Consider the following 12,483-nt stretch of genomic DNA (forward strand, 5'->3'; position numbering starts at 1 on the left):
ATGTGGAGGTGCTCTAAATTCTACCAGACCAGTTAAAAAGTTCACCTGTTAAATGGGAGGGAAAACTCCTCCAATCAGAACATCATGCAGAGAGAGGTAACTGAGAGATAACAGCAGTCAATTGATAGCTCTGAGCAGCATCAGTTAAAAAGAGGCTAATCGTTGTAACTCATTGTATTTTGCTATTGTCATTCCTTGTTACGTTGCTCTATTGTTAGACAAGAGATGATAGGACATTTTCGGTAGCAGTCGTTTGCTGATGAAAAGGCGGTATATAGATCAGCAGAAAGCTGAAGAGGAAATTGAAGCAATTTCAGTGCATCACTTTTAACAGAGACTCTTATGGGGAGAACAGTGATAGCTGATAGCTGACACAATGAGACTGCCCGTCCTCTGCTAAGCACTATGTTCAGACAGAAATAAAGAGACAGATCGAGACAAGACACTGCATAACATCTGATCTGAGGAGCAATAACACTTAAAGTGATAATTCTAAGACTTAAGCCAAAGGGCTGGTCACCATTCAAACACAATCTGTCCCCTCCAATCTGTTCCATAGCCAAACATTTGTCAAGGGCCTCAAGTGTGTGTGTATGTGCTTGTGCATGTGTGCTTGCATGCGTGTGTGTGTGTTTTTTTGCATGCGTGTATGCGTTGTTTACAGTATCTGGGAGTCATGGTGTTTGTGCAGGCTTTGGTACGCAATTTCTCAGCTCCATGCATGATGTGCAGGGGCTGTGGAGAGTGGATGGGATGTACTGTATAGCATGGGCTTCACTGGAGCTGCTGAGCAGTGTGTCTGGTGAGTGCTTGCCCTCTGCCGTGAATAATGCAATGAGTGGTGTGGGTGGCAGAGGAAGTAGGTATTGCCTGATGATAAACACAGCTTTCACTCAGTCAAATTGCACTCAGCAGCACAACAATATATAGGCTACATGCAAAGAAATAGAATAGATAAGTACCGGTAGCTAAATAAAATTAGATGGCAAGCTCTATGTCATCCCTTACTTAGCCCAACAACAGTACCTTGTATTTACATTGAACAAAAATATTAACTCAATGTGTAAAGTGTTGGTCCCATGATTCATGAGCTGAAATAAAAAATGTTCCAAACCCACAAAAAGCTTATTTCTCTCAAATATAGTGCACAAATTTGTTAACATCTCTGTTAGTGAGGATTTCTCCTTTGTCAAGATAATCCATACATGTGGCATATCAAGAAGCTGATTAAACAGCATGATCATTACACAGGTGCACCTTGTGCTGGGGACATTAAAAGGACACTAAAATGTGCCGTTTTGTCAACACAACACAATGCCACATATGTCTCAAGTTTTGAGGGAGCATGCAATTGGAATGCTGACTGCAGGAATGTCCACCAGAGCTGTTGCCAGAGAATTGAATGTTCATTTTTCTACCAATGTTCTTTTAGAGAATTTGGCAGTACGTCTAACTGGCCTCACAACCGCAGACCACGTGTAACCTCGCCAGTCCAGGACCTTCACAGTCGGCTTCTTCACCTGCGGGATTGTCTGAGACCAGCCACCCGGACAGCTAATAAAACTGTGGGATTGGACAACCAAAGAATTTCTGCACAAAGTGTCAGAAACCTTCTCAGGGAAGCTCATCTGCGTGCTTGTCATTATCTTCAGGGTCTTGACCTGACTGCAGTCGGCGTAGTCACCGACTTCAGTTGACAAATGCTTACCTTTGATGGCCACTGGCACGCTGGAGAAGTGTGCTCTTCATGGATGAATCCCGGTTTCAACTGTACTGGGCAGATGGCAGACAGTGTATATGGTGTCATGTGGGCGAGCAGTTTGCTTATGTCAATGTTGTGAACAGAATGCCCAATGTGGCAGTGGGATTATGGTATGGGCAGGCATAAACTAAGGACAACGAACACAATTGCATTTTATCGATGGCAATTTGAAAATATTTACAAATATTTTTTCTGCTAATACAGGAATATTAAAGAACCACTGCACTACTTTTGTGATTTAAGAAAAATGTATTAATATTTTTGTAAATATATTTTATAAAAAAATATAGATATTCAAATTTTTCAGGGGGTTCTCTTCCCGCGGCTTTGGAGCAGCATAAATTCACTGACTAGACCCCTATTCCTATATCGTCTCACTGAATATAGGAATAGGTGGACAATCAAGCAGAATGGACTGATGTCACACGCGCACGGTGAGGTGGTGGTGCCATGTCTTCCAAGCATCAAGACTTGCTTCCTGCCTTATCATCGCATTCAACCAGAGTAAAGTTGAACTTTATATAATAAGCTGCTTTGCAATTCGACAAAGTGGCAATTAGATCAAGCAAAGCGTGAGCTCTTCTACGTTTTGGAGCTGCCTGCGCTGAAATGGGCTCATTAGAGGACAAGTTACTGCGCTATTAATAGGCTTAGTTAAATAGGCAATAGGCAATGCTTGCAATAGTTTCGTGGAAAATGAGCTGACATGAACATCTATGAGGCCTGATCAAGACATCACAGCAATAGGGACGTTGGATTATATTTTTAGAAACCAATTGTGTTCATAAATGTGATGGGAACATTTCTGCTAGTGTGCGTCGCACCTGCTCTGGAGCAGCGTACACCGCTGGAGAATATGGAATGCCGTTTAATGGATTCCTTTTGCCCAAAGGTTGCAAAGTGAAGAGTGGTTGCTTTATGCTCTCCTAGAAAGCACATGTGAGATAGGTAACTTTTGCACTCTGGATTCCAGAACACGTTTATCTGCTAAAACGGGTTGCTATTCTTGTGGGACTTTATGTACTCTTTTCATCTTTGAATTGTAAGAGCCATTTTGTAAAATGTCATGATGTGGAACATTTTTGACAAACAGAACTCCGACTAAATCCTTAAATATATGCAATTTCATCCTATTTTTATCCATATCGAGACACCATCTCTGTGGCTCTTATGGGAATGAAACACTCCTCCCGCTGTATGCTCCTCAGGAGAAAAATGGCGGAGTCCGAGAGCACTGAGGTAGGTGTGCAAGTTACGATAAATTAATGTAGGCTACACTAAATATATGAGTGATGAATAGGCTAGTGCAATGAGCTGTCAGGTTTGATTATCATTTCGAGGATGCAAAACCCATCCAGAGTAGGCTGGTACCTCTGAGATGTATTTTCTAGTACTCATCGGGTCCACTCTTGTGCACCAAATGCCCTTCGGTGACGGTGGCACGCTCCACTCATGGCATATACTTTTAATCAAAGCATAAAATAGTGACTTCAAATTGTTCTCTGAGCATACATTGAGTTTTGTGACACCCTGTTTCATGGTAGCCTAGCTATCATAATGATAGCCTACTCGTGTGTCTGCCACCAACTATTTGTTTGTCTCTTATTCTGAGAAATGTCGCACTCCGTCACAGGTAAAGATTCAGAGCGATGTGATTTAGGGCGCGAAGATTTGAGCTCGTGCGTCTTCCCTTGTCCTGTAGCTGCATTGCTGGACCATGCGCCGAATTGTCGACTAAAAACGAGTGTTATATCCAACATATGTTTTTAGTTTGTTGTTAGATTGTTAGGCGAGTGTTTAAACAGATTTGAGCAGGAATCTGACTGGCCAAAATCCCGTTCAGACGAGTGAGAGGTCCCTTAGTTTAATCAGTAATGTGTGTTTATCACCAGTAGCTAGCTGAGTGTGTTTGGAAAATGCATATATTTCTATTAAATGTTGGATAGGGTATTGGGAAGTCCATAACTCATATTTGTATGCATAGCATAAAATAATCTGCTCAGCATAATATGACAGCCTAGAAATCAGTTTCACTTTAGAAGTATGAGCAGGGTCCATGCTATTCAGGAACATCCTAGCCCCCATGAAGTTGAAATTTAAAATGGTTAAGGGCAGTGGTGTAAAAAAACTTTAAAGTACTACTTAAGTCGTTTTTTGTGGTATTTGTACTTAACTATTTATATTTTTGACTACTTTTACTTCACTACATTCCTAAATAAAATGTGCTTTTTACTCCATACATTTTCCCTGACACCCAGAAGTACTCCTTACATTTTTAATGCTTAGCAGGACAGGAAAATTGTCAAATTCACTCACTAATCAAGAGAACATCCCTGGTCATCCCGGATTACTGCCTGTGATCTGACGGACTCACAAAATGCAAAATGCTTCGTTTGTAAATTATTTCTGAGTGTTGGAGTGTGCCCCTAGCTATCTCTGAATTAAAAATATTAGCTTAATATAAGGAACTTTAGAGCATTTATACTTTTACTTTTGATACTTAAGTATATTTTATCAATTACATTTACTTTTTTCAAACCAAATACTTTTAGACTTTTACTCGAGTAGTATTTTACTGGGTGACTTTTACTTGAGTCATTTTCTATTAAGGAATCTTTACTTTTACTCAAGTATGACAATTAGGTACTTTTCCACTACTGGGGCAGGGTTTAGGGATATTTAGGGATATCAAGAGTTAACAAAGGGTTGAACATTTTCTGGACATTTTCCATGGAAGTTAAGCCCGGGAATTTAGGGAATTTTGCTTAAATTCATCAAAAAAGTTAGCTTATAACAGTGAACCTTTTTTTGTGGGATACACAAGACAATTCTAGGTCTTGTGGCATATTTTTGTTAAACTATCCCCAATTCAATGGAATTGCAACCCTCTGCGTGCACAGTGCATTCTTCCATCACATGTGCATTGCACTCTTCCATCACATGTACAGCTGATTCTCAAGATCTTGCACACTAATGAGATGCTATTGAGCCCACACTACTAAACTGTCTGAGCCAAGGACTACATGCTTTCTGGTAAGTTTTGATTACAATACTGGATGGGGTGAATATATTTTATGTGACATGCATGATTTTTTTTGTTAACTAGTAAGTAGTAGCCTACAGCAAAGTGTGTTTAAATCATTTCTAACTTGTTAGGAAGTTCTGCTAGTTAGTTTTTTTGCTACAATGTGGGTTTTAGCTTGCTTGAGTCTGCTAACTGAGGAGTGTTAATTCACCTGTTTCCATACATGTTTCATTTTAAAACATGTATCTTACAAAGGAGTTGTTTAATCTGACTGCTTAACTATTTATCTGTACATGGAATTGTATTTATTTTTTTACTCATTTTTTTCTAATCTTTATAGGAAAATGCCATGGGCACAACCTGATGTGTGGAGACATTTCACTGCAACTAATGTAGATGGAAAGCATTGTACATTTGCAAATACTGTGCCAAATCATTTGTGAAGAATGCAACAAAGATGCAGAATCATTTGGCCAAGTGCATGAAGTTCCCTCAGCGCTCACAACAAGCAACCTCTGACAAAAGTCCCTCTACTTCTACTCAAGGTGAAAATGATTAATCAGACACCTTATTGATAGCAACAGCTCATGGTCCTCCTGGAATCAGAAGTTTTTTGACTCAATCGTGGAACGTAGTCAGAGAAATGCTGATGAATGTCTTGCTCGAGCTGTGTATTCTGGTTCACCTCTGATGCTCACAGGCAATGTGTATTGGAAGAGATTTCTGAATGTTCTTCGCCTAGCATACACCCCTCCAACCAGACATGCTTTATCTACTAATTTGCTGGATGCGGAGGTCAGCAGAGTTCAAGTGAAGGTCAAGCAAATAATAGAGAAAGCAGACTGTATTGCAATCATCTCTGATGGGTGGTCGAATGTTCATGGCCAAGGAATAATTAACTACATAATCTCCACCCCTCAACCAGTATTCTACAAGAGCACAGACACAAGGGACAACAGACACGCTGGTCTCTACATTGCAGATGAGCTGAAGGAAGTCATCAATGACCTTGGACCACAGAAGGTATTTGCACTGGTGACAGACAATGTTGCGAACATGAAGGCTGCTTGGTCTACCCTCACATCACACCCATATGACTGTGCTGCTCATGCATTGAATCTGCTCCTCAAGGACATCATGGCACTGAAAACAATGGATACACTCTACGAGAGCCAAGGAATGGTTAGGTATGTGAAGGTTCATCAAGTTACAGCAGCACCAAGCAAAGAGAGAAGAATAAGAGCATCACATTGAAGCTGTCCAACACCCGTTGGGGTGGTGTTATCATGTTTGACAGTCTCCTGGAGGGGAAGGAGTCTCTCCAAGAAATGACCGTATCACAGTCTGCCGATATGGACTGCCCCATCAAGAGGATCCTCCTGGATGATGTATTTTGGGAAAGAGTGGTAAGCAGTCTGAAACTCCTGAAACCTATGGCAGTAGCCATTGCACGGATTGAGGGAGACAATGCCATCCTGTCTGATGGTCAGACTCTGCTTGTAGATGTAAGAGAAGAAATCCGTACTGCCCTGCCCACTTCACTGTTGCTCCAAGCAGAGGAAACTGCAGTTCTGAAATACATAAAAAAGCCAGAAGACTTCTGCCTGAAGCCCATACACGCCGCAGCGTACATGGTGAACCCCAAGTATACAGGCAAGAGCATCCTGTGTGGTGCAGAGATCAACAAGGCCTGTGGTGTTATCACTACTGTGTCTCGCCACCTTGGCCTGGATGAGGGCAAGGTTCTTGGCAGTCTGGCGAAGTACACTTCCAAGCAACATATCTCATCAGCCACCTGGTGGAAGGAACTTTGTGGATCTGAGGCTCTTTCCCCTGTTGCCTCCATCCTCCAAATCCCACCAACATCAGCCGCCTCAGAGCGCAACTGGTCCTTGTTTGGGGACACACACATCAAGGCACGCAACAGGCTGACCAATACAAGGGTTGAAAAATTGGTGGCCATCTGAGCAAATTTGAGGCTTTTTGAGCCTGACAACAAGCCATCCTCAATAAGGTTGGAAAGTGACAGTGAAGAATAGGCCTCAGAGTCTGATGTTCAAGAGGTGGACGTTGAGGAGGTCCAGGGAGAAGACATGGGAGCCTGAGAGGAAGACAACGAAAGCTTTAGTTTCTAGACTATGATTTTACTGATGTATGTAGAAAATGTTTTTGGGAGATGCGATGGATCATTGGGGATCATTCAATATTCTTTCTTTTGTTGTTCAGTGAAATCATCCCATGTGAAGACTCATTTAATTAAAGTTCAATTCGTAAGTAACATTTTATTTTTTTATTTAATCATTTGCAATTGTCATACTTATGATAAGGTCAAAGGTTTATGTTTCTGTCTCCATATAATATGGTAAATACAGTGCATTGCGAAAGTATTCGGCCCCCTTGAAATTTGCGACCTTTTGCCACATTTCAGGCTTCAAACATAAAGATATAAAACTGTATTTGTTTGTGAAGAATCAACAACAAGTGGGACACGACATTTATTGGATATTTCAAACTTTTTTAACAAATCAAAAACTGAAAAATTGGGCGTGCAAAATTATTCAGCCCCTTAATTTAATACTTTGTAGCGCCACCTTTTGCTGCGATTACAGCTGTAAGTCGCTTGGGGTATGTCTCTATCAGTTTTGCACATCGAGAGACTGACATTTTTTCCCATTCCTCTTTGCAAAACAGCTCGAGCTCAGTGAGGTTGGATGGAGAGCATTTGTGAACAGCAGTTTTCAGTTCTTTCCACAGATTCTCGATTGGATTCAGGTCTGGACTTTGACTTGGCCATTCTAACACCTGGATATGTTTATTTTTGAACCATTCCATTGTAGATTTTGCTTTATGTTTTGGATCATTGTCTTGATGGAAGACAAATCTCCGTCCCAGTCTCAGGTCTTTTGCAGACTCCATCAGGTTTTCTTCCAGAATGGTCCTGTATTTGGCTCCATCCATCTTCCCATCAATTTTAACCATCTTCCCTGTCCCTGCTGAAGAAAAGCAGGCCCAAAACATGATGCTGCCACCACCATGTTTGACAGTGGGGATGGTGTGTTCAGGGTGATGAGCTGTGTTGCTTTTACGCCAAACATAACGTCTTGCATTGTTGCCAAAAAGTTCAATTTTGGTTTAATCTGACCAGAGCACCTTCTTCCACATGTTTGGTGTGTCTCCCAGGTGGCTTGTGGCAAACTTTAAACAACACTTTTTATGGATATCTTTAAGAAATGGCTTTCTTCTTGCCACTCTTCCATAAAGGCCAGATTTGTGCAATATACGACTGATTGTTGTCCTATGGACAGAGTCTCCCACCTCAGCTGTAGATCTCTGCAGTTCATCCAGAGTGATCATGGGCCTCTTGGCTGCATCTCTGATCAGTCTTCTCCTTGTATGAGCTGAAAGTTTAGAGGGACGGCCAGGTCTTGGTAGATTTGCAGTGGTCTGATACTCCTTCCATTTTAATATTATCGCTTGCACAGTGCTCCTTGGGATGTTTAAAGGTTGGGAAATCTTTTTGTATCCAAATCCGGCTTTAAACTTCTTCACAACAGTATCTCGGCCCTGCCTGGTGTGTTCCTTGTTCTTCATGATGCTCTCTGCGCTTTTAACGGACCTCTGAGACTATCACAGTGCAGGTGCATTTATACAGAGACTTGATTACACACAGGTGGATTGTATTTATCATCATTAGTCATTTAGGTCAACATTGGATCATTCAGAGATCCTCACTGAACTTCTGGAGAGAGTTTGCTGCACTGAAAGTAAAGGGGCTGAATAATTTTGCACGACCAATTTTTCAGTTTTTGATTTGTTAAAAAAGTAGAAATATCCAATAAATGTCGTTCCACTTCATGATTGTGTCCCACTTGTTGTTGATTCTTCACAAAAAAATACAGTTTTATATCTTTATGTTTGAAGCCTGAAATGTGGCAAAAGGTCAAGGGGGCCGAATACTTTCGCAATGCACTGTATATCCAATGCGAAAAACATCTACATTTAAATGGTATTAATCTTAATTTGCATATATTTTCGTTAATTCCCATATGTTCCCGTTAATTCCCATATATTCCTGTTGATTTCCACAGAAAGTTTCCCAAAAATGTTCAACCGTAGGGATGTCCCAAGAATCCCAGATAGCATTGGATGCTGCTGCTTCCAATTATTCAAAAACTACTTCTCTCTGCTGACATGTTGGCACATACACTTACATATAAGAGGCAGACTGGCACTCTGTTTTTCAAAAGGTCTTCTGTAAATTATTCATCCACAAAGTTCTTTCAGACTCGGATAATACAGGGGAAAAACATTGTCAAACCCCTCATCCTGTCGATTCTCATTACTAAGGTAGAGTGTAGTAAGCGGACTAAGACCATTATCTGAGGGCAGTGTAGCCCTCCCCTGAAGTAATGGAATGAGCCTAGTTGGATGTGAAGTGTTTGAGTGCCGTGGTGGCAGGAGCCCAGATCCACAGTGGTTTTCTTGACTTCTGAAAGTGATAGACTCCCCTGACCAGGGCCAGAATACAGAACGGGCACACAGGGCACGCGAACCGGGACCCGGGACCCGGGACCCCCGACCCCACAGATAGCATGTGATAGCAAAATGTGTACAATTGCAGTAAATGGGCTTTAACACTTTAAAATGATCTGTACTTCATGGCAAAATAGGAGGAAATTATCTTTAAAACTGTAACATTTTCCCTCAGCCTCATGGCAAAATGTAAACAATAGCTTGAGATGAGCTATAAAACAGCACAATTTTCTCTCTGACCCATGGCAGAAAGTGTAGAATTGCAGGAATTTAGCTTTAAAACTGCAATATTTGCTGTCAGTCTCATGACAGAATGTGTAGAATAGCATTATAAAACTGCAAATTCTTCCCACAAAATGTGTTAGAAGCTAGTGCCCCGTGGCCCCAAATGCGGTAGACTAGCCCTGAGAGCAATGATGCCTTCATGCACGAATTGCTCTTAGTGAACCATGGTCAATATCAGTCATTAATTTATGGGGAGTTTGTCATGTCTATTCTGATGAAGAGCAGCATAATCTGCCATGCACCTATTTCTGTTTCAGCTTGTTTTTCATTTGTACTGTACAGAATTCTGATTTATTTGTCTACTGTGGTTGTTCTCCAAACACCAAGGACTGAAGAGGTCACTTGAGGGTTAAAAAACATCAGATTGCACGTTCCCCTTGCACACAAAGGACCCATCATTCCGCTCTTGCATTCTGAGTGTCTGTGCTTAGTGGAATTACCTTTTTCTCTGTCATTCTATACACCCTGGAACATTCTCCTCAGGCATCTGATGTTGAGCACAGCAACTTAACAGATTTAGGGAAGGATCTCAGCATTTATTTAATTAATGTCTCCAATTAACATTCATTCAGAGAGTCTGAGGTCCATTGCAGGACAATACAACTCACTGAACTTTAGCAGATAGAAAGTAGTGGAGTTTTCTTCTATTTGTGTGGATGTTCCTGAGTAAAATATTCCCTGCTGTTTTGGGATGCGCTGTCATATTTCACATGACGTGAATTGCACTCATTGTGTGTCATTTCCCGATGGAACATCAGTAAATAGATAATACCAGTGGATCTCAGCTTGGCAATTCACTGGCAGCGGCTAAAGGCTGGTTTTCTTTACATGCTTGACATGGCAATTGTACTATTTTCTGCTTGAGAGTAAAAGTTGAGGAATAAAAAATTGTGGTGAAAAAAAGATTACTGCAGTACCCATATAGATGACCGCTCAGTCCCCTGCTGCTAGACCATCCCCATTACGAAAGAAAACAAGGACAAAGACAAAGCTGCACAGTCAGATTGGCTGCTGAAAGCACAAGACAGAGGAGAAGCACTTATTGTTTTTAACAAGACCAGATCAATATCACTGACAGCCATGAGAGTGAAGTCTAAATCTTAAGATGTATGTGCACCGAGGAATAGAACAAATGGATTGAGTTGAATGCTCACATTAGATTTTTTCCCCCCTCTGTCCTCTGATAATATGTCCAGAAGGGATCATTTTGGATCATTTTTCTCCTGCTGAGCTACGGGCTGATCAGACAGGCTTTTCTCTGCTCTCCCAGCATTCATTGCAGGTGACTATCAGAGTTTTACAGGCACACCTGTGTAGAATTATGTATCTTCTGCTTTCCTCAGACAGACAGATATACAGACAGAAATGTAACATTTACATTTTAGTCATTTAGCAGACGCTCTCACCCAGAGTGACTTACAGTAAGTAGTGAGAGCATACATTTCCGTACTTTTTCGTACAGACCTCTCTCTGGTCAATACTGTTATCGTTGTCTAGGAGAATAGGCTCTGTGAACTCACCTCTGGGGCACCATGGGAAAGCTAATGGCAGCTGAGAGATGAAAATAGCAAATAATATAAATGTCTGCACGATCTAAGCTTTCCGCAGATTGTGAGGTGAATGCAAATAGTGTTATGTTCTCCAGAGTCAATGCATTGGGTTTTTGAGTTTTATCATCATTCAGTATGCCCTTCACCCACTGTTTCTCTATGGAAGACTTGACTTATCTGCCCCCACATCATGAAGTCTTTATTGTGTATTACCTTTCTCTCCAACCCTTAGCAGCAGCCACAGCCAATCCGCATCATCCAGTCTCAGCGCGTGCAGCCAACCTCGCTGCCCAAGCCTGTGCCCTCCATCCACCATGTCCCACAGCCGCCCCATACGCCCCACGCTGCCTCCCTGCCCAGCTGCCCTGGCCGGGGGAAGATGGCCAAGTTCCTCAACCCTGAGGAGATGACCTCCAGGGACTACTACTTTGACTCCTACGCCCACTTTGGCATCCATGAGGTAGGGCTGCCCTGTGGCTGTATGTAATGTATCAAGCATCTCAAAGTGGTAGTGCTGATCTATGATCAGCAAAAGATTAGACGGGGGGGGGGGGGGGGGGGGGGTGCTTGAGTTTAGATGAGCCTTCCTACTCTATATTATGATTATGATGATTATTATTCCTACTTTGCGATACCATGTAAATACAGGCCCACTTCTTACCTACTGTGTCTTTACATGACTATGTAAAGTTTGTGTCACAATAGACTGGCCCACTTTAGAACATATCACAGTAGTGCATCTCGTCCCCAGAGATGTACTGTGTTTCAGAGAGTAAGGGGGGAAGATGTCAGAAGGGTGCAGAGCATCTTTCAAGTTAGACCTGTGAGATGAGGTTTATTCTGTGACATTTTTAGAATGTAAGTCAGATGGGTTTTAATCATTTCTGCTCTGTAAATGTTTCTGTCAGAGAGAGAATGGCTGAAATTACTTAAGAGGGATATGCAGTAACGCATTGTTTTTCACTGTGTACCAGTGTGTCTGAAATGGAAGGGTAGGATTACTGCAGATTAATATCTACATAGACTGTGAAATTATGATTTTTATCCATACTACACTAATCTAGATTTGGACATCTCCCACCCTGACATCAATCATTTTTCACTGAGCAGGAGATGCTGAAGGACGAAGTGAGGACGCTGACCTACAGAAACTCCATGTACCACAACAAGCACGCTTTTAAAGACAAGATCGTCCTTGATGTGGGCAGTGGGACTGGTATCCTGTCCATGTTTGCAGCCAAGGCGGGAGCCAAGCACGTGTATGGGGTAAGAAAAGCTTTCTCCCTCCATGCGCCCTGTCCGGTCTCAAACTAGAATGCTATCAGTCA

At 41.8% G+C, this 12,483-nt stretch overlaps 1 protein-coding gene across 2 annotated transcripts in view; it reads left to right on the forward strand.

Annotated features, from left to right (window-relative positions):
- The first annotated feature begins 1,852 nt into the window (after window positions 1–1,852).
- Window positions 1,853–12,483, forward strand: part of LOC139382569 (protein arginine N-methyltransferase 8-B) — a 47,399-nt gene continuing 36,768 nt past the window's right edge. Inside the window, exons 1-3 of one of the 2 annotated variants that reach the window (XM_071126689.1) lie at window positions 1,853–3,001; window positions 11,388–11,615; window positions 12,266–12,421. In XM_071126689.1, the coding sequence (XP_070982790.1) occupies window positions 2,933–3,001; window positions 11,388–11,615; window positions 12,266–12,421 (453 nt within the window). In that variant the 5' untranslated portion in view covers window positions 1,853–2,932. Of the gene's footprint in view, window positions 3,008–11,387; window positions 11,616–12,265; window positions 12,422–12,483 lie in introns of both variants that reach the window. The other variant, XM_071126697.1, reaches the window with a different exon arrangement.

Source organism: Oncorhynchus clarkii, chromosome 2 (genome assembly GCF_045791955.1).
Source record: "Oncorhynchus clarkii lewisi isolate Uvic-CL-2024 chromosome 2, UVic_Ocla_1.0, whole genome shotgun sequence".
Lineage (NCBI taxonomy): Eukaryota > Metazoa > Chordata > Actinopteri > Salmoniformes > Salmonidae > Oncorhynchus > Oncorhynchus clarkii.